General features: G+C 42.0%; 2 protein-coding genes across 3 annotated transcripts in view; both read right to left on the bottom strand.

Moving 5' to 3' along the window:
• Positions 1-7,595: 7,595 nt before the first annotated feature.
• LOC143859532 (ELMO/CED-12 family protein) overlaps positions 7,596-17,579 on the bottom strand; it is a 48,061-nt gene continuing 38,077 nt past the window's right edge. The window contains exons 5-10 of one of the 2 annotated variants that reach the window (XM_077370213.1): positions 9,075-9,143; positions 8,760-8,875; positions 8,596-8,650; positions 8,390-8,510; positions 8,012-8,154; positions 7,596-7,899 (exon numbers count right to left, since the gene is read on the bottom strand). In XM_077370213.1, the coding sequence (XP_077226328.1) occupies positions 7,798-7,899; positions 8,012-8,154; positions 8,390-8,510; positions 8,596-8,650; positions 8,760-8,875; positions 9,075-9,143 (606 nt within the window). In that variant the 3' untranslated portion in view covers positions 7,596-7,797. The remainder of the gene's footprint in view (positions 7,900-8,011; positions 8,155-8,389; positions 8,511-8,595; positions 8,651-8,759; positions 8,876-9,074; positions 9,144-17,579) is intronic. The other variant, XM_077370212.1, reaches the window with a different exon arrangement.
• On the bottom strand, positions 11,858-15,926 carry LOC143859543 (uncharacterized). The gene is made up of 4 exons (XM_077370222.1): positions 12,818-15,926; positions 12,616-12,734; positions 12,240-12,531; positions 11,858-12,157 (listed from the first exon to the last, which is right to left on the bottom strand). Exons 1-4 carry the CDS (start codon positions 14,487-14,489, stop codon positions 11,961-11,963), a joined length of 2,280 nt encoding a protein of 759 aa, XP_077226337.1. The 5' UTR covers positions 14,490-15,926; the 3' UTR covers positions 11,858-11,960.

Below are 17,579 nucleotides of genomic sequence, written 5' to 3' on the forward strand. Positions count from 1 at the left end.
CACGAGCAGAAGAAACTCGAGCAGGAGATTCCAAAGGAGCGGCCCCCACCGATGACCCAGAAGCTTCGGAGCTATCTTTCAACTCCGTAGGCTGCTGCACGTCTCGAGAGTCGCCGCTCCCTCCCTCCACAAACAACCGCATCCTTTTTCTTGGCGGAGCCCTCTCCACTACTTCTACCGACTCAGAAGAGGGACTCTGAGGAACAGTCGCGACAGACATCGTAAACTATCAAATGTCGAATGAAATAAAAGACACAGAACTCACCGGAAGAAGGTTGGTGAAGAGCAATACGCAGAAAAATCGCCGCGGAAGAAAACCCGTTTCACCGGAGGAAGACGAAGAAATAAGACAAAGAATGAAATCCCCAAAAAGGCTTTAAAAAGGGCTAGGGTTTTGACACGCGTCGATTGATCTCCCTTCCTTTATAATCCGATGGGATGCGCACACGTGGCGCCGATTGGGAAACTCAAGGGAACCGCCAAAAGTCGAAGCGCCATGCTGAAAAGACGTCGCTACCCCTACCGCTAAGTGACTTCCCCAGCAAGCCATCCCTAAATCCTCCCCACGTACGATGGCAAAAAGCTCGGGACCCTTCACAAGGGCCCGGCATACAAATCCACGGGATGGAAAAGGCGACGTGCGATAGCAGAAGATTCAGACCCCGTCACAAGGGGCCGGCATACAAATCCACCAGATGGAAAAGGCCACGTAGGCAAAGGGCTCGGGACCCTTCACAAGGGCCCGGCATATAAATCCACAAGATGGAAAAGGCCACGTACGATGGCAAAGGGCTCGGGACCCTTGACAAGGGCCCGGCATACAAATCCACGGGATGGAAAAGGCGACATGCGATAGCAAAAGATTCAGACCCCGTCACAAGAGGCCGGCATACGAATCCGCAAGATGGGAAATACCGCGTACGGCCAAGATAGGCTCAGAGCAAGTCACTAGGGCCCGACACACAATGCCGCCAGACGAAAAAATGCCAAGCACCGCGGAAAGGGCTCGGATTGCGCGGGAAAGCAAACATAAGAGGCAAGTCGTAAAGAACCGAAAAAAGAACCATACATAAACTACTTCATTCTGGCCCACGGGCCTACAAAGAGAAGTGAGCAAAAACAAAAAGGCACGCAGGCCCGGGCCACCAGCAACAAAAAAAAAAAAAAAGGGTGGGGGAGGCTTCCTCCAAAATCTTGCTCATCCCGCCGCCTCCAGCTCAGAGCGACTGGCCGCTGAAAGAATTTTCCGCATCGGAAAGTTCCTTATCACTCTGCTCCTCCTCCGAAGAGCTCCCCCAACGCCGACTCCCAGCAAATCGGGTCTGGTCATTTAGCCACCGCACCCGATCCCTCAACAAGTCATTCTCCGCACGCAAGGCCGCTATCTTCCGATCCATGTCGATCATCCGGCTACAAACCGCCATTTCCCTACGATGGACAGGAGAGAAGAACGACCGGTGGCGATGAGCAAAAGCTTCATGGGACTCCCTCTCATAAAGGGGAGGAAGGGGAGAACGCGGGGAAAGCCCTGGAGGCGGGTTCCTCTCAGGAATCGTTTGCCGGGGCCCCAACCCGTCGGGGTTAATCTCGGGACTGCTGGGAGGACTCCCCTCGGTAGCAACTCTCCCCCCCTCCCCCACTTATAGAAAGACCCCGGAAAGACGACGACATCTCCGACGAGCCCGAAGAAAGGCCAAAAAAAAAGCAAAGAAGGGAAAAGAGACAGAAGGTTAATCTGCGTACAAAGCAGAAGAACTCGCTCCTTATAAACCCTATGAAAGACCCATGGGCAGGAATTCGAAACGACTCGCCTACGCGTGTCGGTTGCCCATTTGATGGCCAACCGGCACCACATAATGTCACCGCAGTTCCTCGGGAAGGAGCCGCCGGACGAAACAGCATGTCCTCTCGCATCCCAAGGCCCCCCCATAAATGCTTTCGTCACGATATTCCTTAACCTGGTAAACAAGCCTGCTCCCTTGGACCAGTCAAGGGACCAAAGATAGTATTATGATGAGACATAAAAAATGGCGCCGCTCTCAGCTTTTGCCGCGTGTGGCCCATACACCCCCGTAGCCAAACCTTCATAAAGAGAGCTGATGGGAAACGGCAAGACCATAAGAATTCGGCACGTGTCGCTTCCTCGCCGCCCAAACCTCACCACCACAAAGCACGTCCGACTCCTCCCCACCAAAGGAGAGGGAGGGGCCCGGAGGCAGGAAAACAAGCTGAAAGGGCCCAACCCCAATCCCACCAAAGAAAAACGCGCGCCCAGGACCGGGGCCCCGGCGCGAGGCCACGGCCCACGCACACAGCTGGCGAAGGGAATTAAAAGCGCCGGGAACAGGCTCGGAATCCCCCGCAAGTCCGGACTGACCGTCACAGGTCCTCACAACCAAGATAATTTATATCAAACAGATGGAAAAAGCAACACAAAGGGACACAGCGCGAATTCATAAAGATTACCCATTCACATCATCCTGGCCCACAGGCCTACAAAAAAGAAAGGGAAACGAGAAACAAAGCGCAGGGCACGCGGCCCCAAAATCCCCGACAGGAAAAGGGAAAGGCGCGCAGAAAAACAAGAAAAGCCAGAGACTAATCAGAGGAAGAATCCTCTCCCGAAGGGTTCCCCTCCTCTTCCCAGGAGCTCTCCAGTAGGGGGTCCACCTCGTATTCAAACAGCTGCTCATTGAGAAAGTGAACCTTTTTCTGTAAAGCCTCGTTCTCCCGCTTCAAGTCCTCGATCTCCTTGCCCATCTTCAAAATACGGCCACGTAATTCCGTTCCCTGGTGATAGGCTCGGGAGAAAAAAGACCACTCCCTGGCGACACGGGATCGAGACGATTTGTCTTCCCTAGGCAAGGAGGAAAGGCGAAGGGGGGGGGGGGGGGGGAAGCCAGAGGAAGAACCCGGGTTCCTCCTAGCCTTCTTCTGACGAGCCGCAAGATCCTCCTCTGGATCGGAAGACAAGTCGGGGTCACTCGACGATCCCTGGAAGAGACGGGCATTGCCCCTAACTCGCGAAGGAAAACCGGACATGTTGTTGAAAAAGGGCACGAAAGGACACCTACTACAAAAAAAGGGGGAACGGAGAGCCACAACAAAGCGCCAGGGTAATTCCCCTTTTTAAACTCAAGAAAGGAATCCTGGTGCCTCGAAACAAGGCAACCCACCTAACGACGCTACCGCTTCCCGGGGACGGCCGCCGGATAAAATGGCACGCCTCCTCGTACCCCGAAGTCCTCGTAAATGCCCTCATCATGACGTCGCTCGAACAAAACGTTACTCCCTTGGCCCATTCAATGGACCAAAGGAGTAAAGGGGAGTTATGATGGGACACAAATACGGCGTCGTTCTCAGATATCGCCACGTGTCGTCCATGCACAAGGAGAGCCTAGCCATCATGAAGAAAGATGTTGGAAAATGGTAAAGACCATGCAAACATGACACGTGTCACCGTCCAGGCCTCATCATCACAAATTATGGAAGGAAACGGCCGGCAAAGCCACGCGCGCCAGCGAGGCAGGGGGACGGCCCAATCCTGCAAATGAAGGCTTTCTCTCCATAATGATAAAAAGGGCCGCGCACCTCCCTTTAAAAGGAGGAAAAGGAAGAAGAGAGGGGATCCACATTTTTTGGAAAGGACTTCCCCCATTCTCAGCTCCGCAAAAAGCAACCGGAAAAAGAGGCGAGGCAACAACAGAGGAGACTAGGAACGCAATCCTACTCTCCCTGCCAGTCCCCTCCGACCCACTCATTCACACACCCAGAAAGGAGCCTGCGCGTTGGCCTTGGTAACCCTGATCAAAACCCCTTCCCCTTCTTGCTGTCCTTTATATTGATTGGTCAAAGGATCTGACTTGGGTGTCGAAGTGGTCGTCCGGGACCCACCCCGGACCCCCTGACCCCCTTTGTTTGTGATTGCAGGCCCCGCGGAGGCCCTCTACCGACCGTGCGATCACCGACCCGGATTCAGATGCCATCAAACGGTCTTTGGGAACTATCCTTATTTTCACTACTTTGTCATAGACTAATTGTCAGAGATGAGGCTAAATCTTTTTCCCTATTAATAACATGAATTTAGAGGACTCTTGCTGCTAGAATCCAGAGCAGTCTAGAAAACTTATTTTATATGTAGTATCTGCTATAAGTAGTTATTTTCTCCAATTGAAGGTTGACTTATTTCAGATATAGTGATTTTTGGGGTTAAATTTCATTCATGATGTTTATAGGTTGCTTTGTCTTTTTTTCTTTTTTTTTTTTGAATTGACATATCTATTGATAATAGCATATATAGAGAAATTAGGGACCAATAGTCCCACCCCATTACATAAGGAAAAACCAAAACAAAAACCAAAAAGTTTCCCAAAAAAAAAAAAAAAAACCCACGCTGTTCTGCCCCAGCCATAACACTCAAACTTGGCACCAATGGAAGCAGTGACCCAATTCGCGAAAGACCAAGGTCTCTCAAGCATGCGGGATTTAATTACCAATACCTCTTCCCATCCTCATTTCTGAGGCGTCATGCCAATCAAGGAGAATACAAAACTCCTCTCCAGGGGACAAAATTAATCGCCAAGCATCTAAGGACCCAGGTCCCACAAGCACTCCCTGATAGTGCTAATATTGCCATCCTTCAACCATCAATATTCACTCCTCTACTCTAGTAAAGAAACCATCATAGCAAACTTACATCCTCTTCCCAATCTGAATTACCTAAAAACTCTATGTACACCCAAGGCTAACCTCCCTATTTAGTCAGGGCCTTAAGCTCTTTGCTACCTTTACTCGGTGTCTTTGCTTTCTTTCTTTCGCCAGCATCACGCTTCTCAATATCAAAAACATTTTCTTGGTATCTTCCACATTTTCTTCATATCCACTCCCCAACATACTTCCCATTTTCGCCATTTCCTCAAACTCTTCCGCTCACACCCTATCTTCCTCCTCCTAAGACTCTTCACCCACCTCCACCGATTCATGATCAGCCTTAGCAAGATTTTATGTTGACAATGAGCTCAGCATCCATAGAATCATGAGAAGGCCCAGATTAACGTTCTAACTCAGGCATACTATCCGCCAGCTCCTTTCCCCGCAGTTCCATAGGAGATTCTTCCTTCCGATTCTCTCCTGCCATTGATTCATCACCCAATGCTTGTTGTTGTTTTTTCTTAAAGTAGGGCAAATCATAGACCGGGATGCATGCCTCTTCGAAGGACTTCTTACTGGTGAGGTCCTCCGGTTTCTTTTCCTTCCCTTTTGCCTCCTCTTGCAGCTTTTTACATTGGAGCTTGAGATATTCCTGGGCCACTTCATCCTTGTTAAATAGTTCTTGCCGCTTCCTTTTCTTTTCACTATCTAGCCCGTACCTTTTGAAAAGTCTCTTACCCGACACCTAACAAATCTCCCCACCCAGAGTTCCTGTGGCGATCCATAAAATCCCCATCTCCAGAAGATGAGGGGCCCCTAGATTGGTCGAAGTTTTCTTGAGAGCAGACTCGATACAATCTTTTTCCTATTTCGTCTCCTAATAGCCCTCTTCACAGACTTCTTTTTACATGGAACTGAACCGCTGATTTTATCAAATGGCAGCAAGGATGCGCTGTTATATACCTCGGTCCCATTACCTCTATACGTGTAGGGAACGTTTTTCAATCGAGGACCTTTCGTATGCCGCCTTCAGTCATTAATTAATACAAGAGCAAACATGACGCGTTTACCAGCTGTAGGCCGCATATTGAAAAACCTTTGATTCTTTTTTCCAAAATTCTTATGATTATCTTTATCGAGATCGTGGAGACTGAGGGTTGCTTTGTTAAGTTGAGGGTTTACCCATTTCTCTATTATTTGATTTGTGTTTGTTGCAAATAATCCATATTTTTTATTCAAGGACATTTGCAGTCTCTACAGGTATAATATTGATATTTCTGTGAGATAATGATCATAACATCAAACAGTTTTGAATTGACAAAAAATTACTAGATATTAAGATGTTACGAATGTACTAGATTTGGAGAGGTTCTTTTTTTTTTTCTTTTCAAAGGAATTTGGAGTTACTACCACGATACCCTATTTAAGCTATAAAAAGGCGCCCAAATATTTTCATTAAATGCTTGACAGGGTACTGATTGAACCGCACGCACCCAAAACTAGACAAAGATGACAGAATTGCTGTGTACAGTGATACCAGCGATTCATCACTACAAATGAATGTAGCATCCTCTTTTCTGGTTTGTCTTTGTTTTTAGTTTTTATTTTATACTTCTTTTTCTAAAGGTTCATGCGGCAGTTTGTCATTATGTTAAATTTAAAAGAATATTATTGTGAGTTTGAGATAATGTTCCAAAACTTGGAATCAACTTGGAAGTCCATCTTTCAATTTTGGGTTATATTGATAATGACACCTCTCATTAATTTCCATATCTATTGTTGATTTGGTATTGATAGCTTTTCATAATTTTAAAAGCCTTAACAATCAATTTGAAAATTAAAACAAAGACATTATTATTGTTCTTAAAAACAAATATATGAGAATTTTGAATTTGTGAGATTTCAAATCCAAATCCAAATCAAAAGAGCTGCCATTTGAAATTCAAAACAAATAGATGGCATTCACTTTTTCCATTCTCTGAAATGGAAAAAGTGCAGAAGCTCGCATTCTGGAGAAGGGTTAAAGAAGCCCTTAATCTCCAATTCGAAATTTAAACCAAATCCTAATTTAAATGAATAAAGAGGCTGTTTCACCTCTGTCACTTTTAAGTGCATCTTCAACAGAAAATTAGCCGCTCACTTTTTTGTGAATGGCTGAGATTAAAAAAACGTGATTTTTAGTGGGATTAACCTAAGAGCTTCATTTTTTGTGAAGAGCTAATTTTCAGACGAAAGTAAAACGGACTCGTGAATAAAATGGGTTATTTTTTTGCTCATTTATCTATGTTTTTAGTTTACTGGAGTTTACCTATAGCCTTTTATCAAAGATGTAGAGCTTCAAGTAGTCCATGGAGAAGAAAGCCAAGCACCAAAATGTAAGAAATTGAAAAGGACCAAGCTTCAAGTAGTCCCTATGCTTTTATACTGTTGGCTGAACGTTTTAGTTTTGGATGAGATATATTTTGATACATCGACTGTTAAAATAAAAGGCCATGTTTGAATCCCTTTATCTAAACAGGCGGAAGGAGCTCAGAATTATACAGTTTTTGGTTACCTGAACAATAATTTTGTGATTTGTAACCAATTATATTTGTAGCTCATATATTTTAGCAATTCAAGTATTGACTGATAGAACTGTTTCAGAATATTGTAGCACTGGTGGTTTTCTTGAACTCCGATTTTGTATAATCTTAAAGAAGTATTTACTTAGGAAAGCTAGAATTGTGCAATCCAAAAAGGTACAGGTAAAGGGTTGAGGAAAGGAATGAACAATGTACAAAGGAAAGGATTACGTATACAATAGAATCATGTATAGGTATACGTATACGGGCAGCATAATAGAGGAAAGGAATAGTTGAGTTCTGTTTGCTTATGAATTGGCTTTGGGTATGTCCATGCTAATTCACCTTAATATTTTGTAATCTCAGGATGTGACCTCTGGTCCCGATTGCTATTTGAATATTAATGAAACTTGTCATTTTTTTTTAAAAAAGTATTGATTGATAGACTGAAACCATCTTCTGTGCATGTGAATAGGATTTTCACATAAATAGAAGGCCTGAATTTACAAGTTTGAAAGGAAGAACTCTAAACCCATATAGCACAGAAATTGACAATGAAGCTATATATAAAGGACACATGGTCCAGCTACCTATTCAACATGTTGTACGCTGGTAAATCCTTCACAGTGGAGACATCTTCCAGAGCAAGCTCGCGCTCTAACTGCGATCTTGTTGATTTTAGTACTTCCTGCACAGAAGAGGAATAAAGCAAAGAAAAATAAGGAAGAGAACATTATGAAAGATCCCCAATAGCAAGCTCATTGAGCAGATATTAGAGGGTGGCGCAGTGATGCATTTACATTGAACTCCATATAAGAAGCGCGTTTTGCAAGCCACTGGGCATCCATCATTTGAAATGCTACACAATAGAGGTGATCAAATGCCATTTCATCTTCTCCAAGCAGTTCCAAAAAACGCATTCCTGCTATAGAAGTTAGCGTCCCTGCGAAAAAAGTTCCAACCCACATCATTTCCCATAATAATTAAAAGAGAAACCAGTTTTGGTTATATTTGGGCCCTGTTTGTTTAAGATTATGACAACTGATTGTGAGAGCTAAACCGATTATTGGACTCAAAATTACATCTAAATTTGAGTCCAATATTCAGTTTAGCACTCACAATCGGTTGCTCAAATCTTAAATGAACAGGGCCTTGATTTCCTCGCGCCTGCAAAATACCTGATTGTAAGTCCAACATCTGGGCCAACATAAAAGATATATTGATGCCAGCTACAGCAAAGGGATATTCCCATTCAGCTCTCCTCCCTTCTTGTTTGTGCAAAAGCCTCTGGAATGAATCCTGCAAAAGGAACAAGTTGTAAAAAATAGTACTGAAGGAAATAGTAACTGAACCATGTTGCCTCCAAAAAAGTAGAAGAACGAACAGGATAATTCTTGGAGAAAAAGATTAGATTCTCCAGCGATATAAATCCACCACCCCTGAAAGAAAAAGAGTTAAAATTATTAAATATCAAATTTACTTGGCATCCACACAAGAGGAGCAAGTCTTAGCCATACTTTAGAAACACTTGCATTTAGTCCAACGGACCTGAAATCAGTTGATGGGTCAGGACCTTGCCAACCCATCTCCTTCCAAAGCTCTGATTTGAGAGATGGGAGTTCTCGATCAGGATAAGCTAACCTCCAAAGTTGCTTGAGGGCATCCTGCAACACAATGACATTGCTGAAATGTTATCAATCCCAAATCAAGATTTGCCAATAAAATTTGTGAACCAACATTGAATGAGAGACGTACTTCATAGAGAAAGAGAAGTGATTTGTAGACTACATAATAAAACAATTTAAGAAATTAAGAATACAACATAATGTTGTGCTTTGCTAGTGAAATGTTAAGGGAGCGTACCTGATGGTCTAGACGAGTACCATCGAAGGGAATCTCCAACCTCTGTTGTAGATTCTTCAATCTTTCTTCCTATAAAATTGCATAATTACAACATCAGAGATGAAACATTATATATCTAATAACAAGGATACCTTTGTTTTCGATACACATTCATAAATGAAAAGGAAAGATTCAAAACAAAATATTAGGAGTAGCGATACGAGCCAAAGGCTAACCTAGCAGTATGGTGAATCTAGTCACACAATACTACCTTCAAATGTTACAAGTGTGGGGAATTGTCTTACATATTGTTTGATTCTCCACGTAGGACTTTCGACCCTGAGATTAACCTAGCAGAGCTAATGAGGATAGGACTGACCTTGAAGGAGAAAATGATCCCCATGATGAAAGTGCACTACATGAGGAGACGGATAAGCAAATGAATCTCTTACATGTTTTGGTGGCTTGAGGCCATAGAAAGGCGTATGCCATGAGATTTGGGGTTCAAGATTGGTAGATAGAGATGATCAAGAGGAGACGAATAAGTAATCTCAAGAGGGTGAACACGATGAAACCATATTTGATGTGGATCACATGGGTATAGTTTGTGTGACCCGGTGTAGTAATAAGTCGGTCCATTAAAAGTCAAACTCTCAATACTGTCACATATATATTTAGAAGATTTGAGTCTATTGTTAAAGTTGTTGATAGGTTGTTCGATCATGTCTCTCATATCACGTCAATTTGTGTAGCTAGGTTCTCCAATGTGTCTGATTTATGGAGAATTTTATGGAGCAAAATAGGGGGTTATATTTCGATCGGAGCATACATACTACTCCCGAGCAGATGGACAGAGAGAAGTGATCAGTCACAACTCAGGGCATTTGTTGAAATACTAAGCTAGTGAGGAACAACATCAATGTAACTTAATTCTGTCCATAACAGAGTTTACATACTGTAGTTCTATCACCCATTCCTTTGAGATCATTCGTGGTCATTGCCTTTTGCACCTTGTAGACCATACCCCGATATGGTTTACAAGGTGATAGACCATATCGGGGAAAAGATAGTCCCCGATATGGTCTGATTTTGCATCTGTTGGATTTTGATTTTCAAAATCATGAATTTTGAGTTTCGAAATCATGAATTTTGAGTCAAAATAGAGTTCTGGAAAAAGTTTTATAAAGATGTTCTGGAAAAGAAAAACTTTTCTTTGGAAAAAGTTACTTTTTGTAATAGAGAGAGAGTACAGTGCAAAAGTAGTGGGAAAAGATAGTCCCACATTGCTTTGACAAAAAGATGGAGATGGGTTTAAATAGCTTTACCCACTTCTCTTTAATGTTTGTTGCACAATGGATCTTAGCCATGGGTCGAACCGCGGGATGGTGCAACGCACCGTCCGCGCACGCGCGGCGTGGGCAATGGGCTATAGGGTGCTTTTGTAGGCGCACTTTGCACTTCACACGCCGCATCGTAGAGAGGAGCGATTGGAGCCTTTCATTTTTTCAGATCTGATCTCGGCCGTTGAATCAAGATCAGTCTAATCCGATGGTGATCCCGAGCGGGTGCGACCTGGACCGTAGGATCACGCTCGGATGGTTCTAACGACTAGTGCTGGATCAAGATAGATCTAGTGCGTAGGATCGTGGCTAGTGGATGGTGTCTGATCGGGTGTGATCTGGTTCAAGTCCAACGTTCCAGAAGTGATTAGGTGCGATCAGAGCCGTGGGTTGATAATCAGTCGCGATCTAGCGGCTATAGGGGAGGGCGGAGGTTTTATACAAACCAAAAATCACTCTAGGATTGATCTGAACTGTAGAGTCGCGATTAGACGAGATCTAAGGGTCAGAATTCAAACCCATTGAAAGGATGCCCAGAAAGGGTGCTTTTCAACGTAAAAAGACACCGGAAGCTCTACTTAAAGAGCGGAAAGCGCCAAGAACAAACAATCCAGCAGCTTTTTACACTCTTTCACTCTCAAAATCCCGTACAAACTTTCTGTTTACTGGTTTTTTGAAGTTTCTATCAAGTGCACTGTTGTTCTGCAGACAGAGTCACTTGGGTCTCACATATTTGAAAAATTCAAGATTGATTATTCCATTCAGTGCAGAACGTCATCAAGCAATCGATTTGGAACCAAGCTTCATTATATCTTGGAGGCGAGTTCGTGGTTCCCTGTGCACACTACTGGTGGGGGAGAATATAGTCTTAAGGAAAGCTTTTACGCGCCTTGAAGCATCTTATATTCTTCTCATTTCTGTTCAACCACTACCTCAGTTTTTTTTCAACAATCTTAAGACGATATTTCAACTTGGAGATCTTCATGGCGCAATCAATGAAGCAGATGACCCAAGACTTTGTGAAGTTGGAACGCTTCAACAAAGGTAACTTCAAAGATGGCAGAAGAAGGTTCATTTCATACTCACCACTCTCAAAGTGGAGTATGTTCTTATTACACCAAAATCGGCAGAAGTTGAAAATGAGACGCTTGCCCAAGCCCGTAGAAGAAGGAAGTAGGAACAAGATGATTACTTGCAATGTTCTGAAAATCGGAATCGTATCGTAAATCGTAAGAGGGGTCGAATCGTATCGAATCGTAAATCGAATCGTAAATCGTAAGATTTTTTCAGATTTATATATAAAAATCAGAAAAAAATAATAAAAAATAGGAAAAATTATAAATAAGAATAAAAAGAGTAATTATCAATTTTCCATTCAAAATCATTAAAATAAATAACATGAAATGCTTGATAAGCACTTAACCGATTGTCATGATTAAAATTAATTAACCATTCATGATTCATTACCAAAATGGCAAAATCCATTCATTCTTTCTATAACGATCTCAAAAAGATAAAAAAAACTTAAAGTCTCACATATGAACCACAAAACAAAACATGAAACATATCATGATTGTATAAAATATAGATCGTGGATGTCGTCGATCCCATTCACATCCTCATCATTATCTTCATCATCGGCATCGGTAGTTCTTCCCTCAATATTAACACCCTCATCTCCATTATCTGTGTCGGAAGCAGAACTAAATTCTTCTTCATCTTGCAATTGGTGCTTGTCCTTTCTCTTGTTGAGGTTTCTAACGCCTGTTACATTTACAAGAATGAATATCAATAAATCATGTCTTTAACACTTTATTACTAAGAAAAGAAATTACAAATAACTTACGTCTTTTCTTTTGTTGCGGCGCATGGCTGGAGCCGGCGCCCGTCTCATCTCCTGTAGCTTCTTCCACAAAACATTCACCCATATCCAACCAAGTCGTGTCTTCTGGAAGCACAGGTCCATCCTTTTCCGTTATCCACTCATCGTCCGAGTCCATGTCAGATAACGAAATAGGATCAAATCCTTTGTTGTCCTTCCTCTTTGAATTGCGAACTCGAAGTTGAAGATTGTATTTGACAAAAACAAGTGCATTCATCCTCTTTTGTTCGAGTCGGTTTCTTCTTTTTGAATGTATCTAAAATAAAAAAATTAATAAAAAAAATTAAAGGAATACAAATAAAAAGATATGAATAAAAAAAGTAGACTTACTAACATTTACCTGCTCAAATGTGCTCCAGTTGCGCTCGCAACCGCTAGCACTACACGTCAGGCTTTCAATTCGAATTGCAAATTTTTGCAACTCGGGACATTCATCTCCAAAGGCGTCCCACCATAAACCTATTTTTCCAAAAAATAATTGTGATAATTTCTAAATACATAAGATAAGAATTCAATTAAAAATTTTTAGTTAAAGAATTTACCTGGTAACTGTTCTTTCCTCATTAACTTTGCCATTTCCCGTCCAAAGAGACCCTCTGCTTTCTTGAACTTATCAATTTGGTTACCAATTAACACCCTCTCTTTTGAACTTGGAACCATTCTTTCTAAGCAATCCAATAGCCCCACCTTAATTTCAATGTCCACGTCATTTGAAGTCTCATACTGAAACCGCGGATTTAAAAAGTAACCCGCTGCGTGCAAGGGCCTATGAAGTTGCCTGTCCCAACGTTCATCAATGATATTCCAAATTTGCTCATATTTCTTCTTTATGTTGCCCAAATTCTTTGCAATGGCTTCTTTGGCTCGGTTCATAGCCTCATAAATGTACCCCATGGCAGGCCTCTCATCTGAATCTACTAAGCGTAGGACTTTCACCAATGGGGATGTGCATTTCAAACAATAATACACACTTGGCCAAAATGTGGAATCGCCCAACACAATTCCGCATATCTTGCTCCCATCGGCTTTTTTGGAATATGGGCTTTTTTGCCAATCATCAGAGGCAAACATCTGCATCAAACCCGTCTTTCTCTCTCTTAGACTCTTCAATGTCAGGAAGCACGTTGCAAAACGTGTCACAGCTTGCCTTGTCAATTCCCCTTTCGTATGCTTTCGCATTAGATGCAAAACCCAACTATGATTGTAAATGTATACTGTGATCATCCTGGCCTTTGCGATGGTCTCTGCATGGGTTGGTAATTTTCCAACGTCTTCAAGCATCAAATCTATGCAATGAGCAGCACAAGGAGACCAAAATAATTTTTTCCTCTTCTCCATTAACAACTCCCCTGCTCTCACATATGCAGCCGCACTATCCGTGATAACTTGGACTACATTTTCCTCTCCCACTTCTTCCACAACCGAATCAAGTAGAGCAAACAAGTTATCTGCATTTTTTGAGATATCAGAGGTATCTACCGATCTCAAAAAAACTGTCCCCTTTGGACTATTAACTAAGAAATTAGTAATGGATCTATTCACCCCATCCGTCCAACCATCTGACATAAGCGTGCAACCCGTCTTCTTCCATTCTTTCTTATATTCATCCATCATAGACTCTATGTTCTCTACTTCTCTTTTAAGGAATGTATTCCTCATCTCATGGTAGCTTGGGACTTTTAATCCATGTCCAAAATGACTTATGGATTCAACCATGGCGTCAAAAAACGGGCATTTAACAAGGTTGAAAGACAATGCATTCGAGTAAAAGAACCTTGCTATGTTTTGGCAAACTTTATCCCTATCCCCCTTTTTCCAAATTTGATTGATAGTTGCCTGCTTGTCGGTTTTTTTGTCCCCCCTCACCACAAAATCATCCATTTTCCTCTTCCCTCTAGCAACACGTGCATTCTCTATTTCCTCTCTATCTTGATAATAGAAGTCCGGCCGCCCCACATCATACTTTGCATCATCTCTTTTCTCCTTCTCTTCTTCATTTTCCTTCAATAGTAACTTAAATTTATCAACAACGTCATTCGGATTTTGTGTACAAGCAGCTACATTTTGTTTTGTACGTCCCAAATGATGCTTCATTCTAAATACACCTCCAGAATACTCTTTCCCACAATAATTACATCGTAATCTTGTCTTGTTATTGGGAACGGCTGTCGTACAATGCTCCCATGTCACATCCACTTCTCTAGCTTTAACCATTCTTCTTTATACTGCACTTCAAACTTCTCAAAGAAATACAAACTTGTAAATCCAATGCCTGAAATAAAAATAGATGACAAAAGGGAAAATAGCCTTATAGTCCCACACTCCCACATTAAACCAATCCAACAGGCCACAGCAACACATTAAAGGCCCTAGTGCAATCCAATACTGAAGATTTTGAACTCAAAATTAAGGGCTCTGATGCTCTGTTTGTTTTGGATTTTAAGAACTGATTGGAGTCCTATCGAGCCTGACTCTAAATCAGTTCTCAAAATGCAAAAGAAACAAATTTGACCAACAAAATACAATCAAATTCAAGGCTCTGTTTCTGTTGGATTTTGTGAACAGATTGTGAGTGAGTCCATAACATGTTATTTGACCCAAATTTAAACATTAATTTGGCTCTAATAATCAGTTTAGGACTCGAAATCAGTTATCAACATCCAAAACAAACAGAGCCTGAGGCTAATTGTTACAAAAAATGAGAGTCCATAACATATTTGTTTTGGATTTTGAAAACAGATTGAGAGTCCATAACAGATTATTTGGCCCAAAATTAAACGTAAATTTGGGTCTGATAATCAGTTTTGGACTCCAAATTAGTTCTCAAAATCCAAAAAATCCAAAGAAACAGAGGGTCAGCCAACCCTCTTTATTTTTTGATTTTAAGAGCTGATTGGAGTCCAATCGGTTCTCAAAATCCAAAACAAAAATGAAAAAGAAAAGAAGAGCAGAGGAAGAGAAAAAAAAAAAAAAAAAGCAACGTACCTTTGTCGGAGGAGGACCGTCTTCTTCTTCTTCTTCTTCTTCTTCTTCGGTGGAGGACGACCGTACGGTGGAGGAGGAGGAAAGTACCGTGGAGGAGGAGGGCCGTACGGTGGAGGAGGAGCAAAATACGGTGGAGGAGGAGGGCCGTATGGTGGAGGAAGACCAAAATACGATGGAGGAGGACCGTACGGTGGAGGACGACCGTACGGTGGAGGAGGGGAGTCTACGGTGGAGAGGGTTTCTTCAAAAAATTCCAGAAAGAGGGTTTTGAGAGAAAGAGGGGAGTTTACGGGATTTTGGGTTTTTATTTTTTAAGCAGCTGTGGCTGTGTGGGGCCCATTTTTTCCTCAAAAAATACACTTCACGATCGAATCGCACGATTCACTTGAATCGTACGATTCACGATCGCATCGTACGATTCAATCGTGAATCGTACGATTCAAGTTAAAAACGATTCAAATGGCCGATTCAAATCGGATTGCATACGATTCGATTTGAATCGTACGATTTGAATCGCAAATCGTACGATTTTAATAACATTGATTACTTGTGCAAAGGCCACATCCTCAACGCCATGACCGATGAACTGTTTGATATATACCATAGCATGGAATTGGCGGGAGCACTTTGGAGGGCTTTGGAGGCGAAGTACCTATCAGAAATTGGCGGCGCCAAAAAGTTTGTAGTAATCCATTTTTTAAATTGTTAGATGACAGATGATAAGTTGGTAGTGGATCAAATCAATGAGATCCAACATATCATCAATCAAGTGCATCAACATGGGGTTAACCTTGATGATACTGTCATCATACCTTTTATCATTGACAAATTACCACCATCCTGGAAAGACTTTAGGAAAAGTCTGAAACATAAAAAAAGAGGAAATGACTCTCGAAGATTTGATTCAAACCCTCCAAGTTGAGGAAGAATCAAGGCTTCGAGACAACAAAGATAATATTACTAATTTGTCCTCTAAAGTCCATATGGTGGAAGTTGGCAATGTAACAGATCCCCCTACTAAACCTTGGAAAGGTAATCGGAAGACAAAAATGCATCAAGACAAGGGCTCTGAAAAGAACAAGAAGCGCAGAGGCGCTTGTTTCCAGTGTGACCAAATGGGTCACTACAAGAGGGAGTGTCGTTCTAAAGGAGAACGTTTACGCGCCGTGAAGCATCTTCTTATATTCTTCTCATTTCTGTTCAACCACTACGTCAGTTTTTTTTTAAACAATCTTAAGACGATATTTCAACTTGGAGATCTTCAAGGCGCAATCAATGAAGCAGATGAGCCAAGATTTTGTGAAGTTGGAACGCTTCAACAAAGGTAACTTTAAAAGATGGCAAAAGAAGGTTCATTTCATACTCACCACTCTCAAAGTGATGTATGTTCTTACTACACCAAAACCTACAGAAGTTGAAAATGAGACGCTTGCCCAAGCCCGTAGAAGAAGGAAGTGGGAATAAGATGATTACCAAAGGCCACATCCTCAACGCCATGAACGATGAACTGTTTGATATCTACCATAGCATGGAATCGGCAGGAGCATTTTGGAGGGCATTGGAGGCGAAGTATTATCGGAAAATGCTAGCGCCAAAAAGTTTGTAGTAAGTCATTTTTTAAATTATAAGATGATAGATGATAACTTGGTAGTGGGTCAAATCCATGAGATCCAACATATCATCAGTCAAGTGCATCATCAATAAAGGGTTAACCTTGATGATACTGTCATCATACCCTCTATCATTGACAAATTACCACCATCCTGGAAAGACTTTAGAAAAAGTTGAAAACATAGAAAAGAGGAAATGACTCTCGAAGATTTGATTCAAACCCTCCAAGTTGAGGAAAAATCAAGGCTTCGAGACAACAAAGATGATATTGCTAATCTGTCCTTTAAAGTCCATATGGTGAAAGTTGACAATGTAACAGATCCCCCTACTAAATCTTGGGAAGGTAATCGGAAGAGGAAAATGCATCAAGACAAGGGTTCTGAAAAGAACAAGCGCAAAGGCGCTTGTTTCCAGTGTGGCAAAATGGGCCACTATAAGAGTGAGTGTTGATCTAAAAACTCAAACACTCAAGGAAACAAAGATGAAAACAAAGAAAAGTTTGTTCCCATGATATCCGAGGTTAATTTCCTCGAAGGTGAAGATGCATGGTGGATTGACTCGGGCGCTACAAGGCATGTTTGCAAGGACAGAAGCGCATTCTCAACTTATGTACCAGTTGAAGATGGGAGTGTTCTCTACATGGGAAATTCTCCAACAGCAGAAGTCAAATGCAAAGTGAAAGTGGAACTTGAATTCACTTCCGGAAAA

The sequence above is a fragment of the Tasmannia lanceolata genome, unplaced genomic scaffold (assembly GCF_043159265.1).
Source record: "Tasmannia lanceolata isolate RefF3 unplaced genomic scaffold, GAP_Taslan_0.1 ptg000031l, whole genome shotgun sequence".
Lineage (NCBI taxonomy): Eukaryota > Viridiplantae > Streptophyta > Magnoliopsida > Canellales > Winteraceae > Tasmannia > Tasmannia lanceolata.

Excerpts from the sequence above, each read along its gene's own strand:
- LOC143859543 (XM_077370222.1), bottom strand. The coding sequence starts at position 14,489 with ATGGTTAAAGCTAGAGAAGTGGATGTGACATGGGAGCATTGTACGACA. Across the intron at positions 12,532-12,615 it reads ACTGGAGCACATTTGAGCAG|ATACATTCAAAAAGAAGAAA; the intron begins GTAAATGTTAGT and ends TTTTTATTTTAG. Across the intron at positions 12,158-12,239 it reads GCCGCAACAAAAGAAAAGAC|GCGTTAGAAACCTCAACAAG; the intron begins GTAAGTTATTTG and ends TAAATGTAACAG.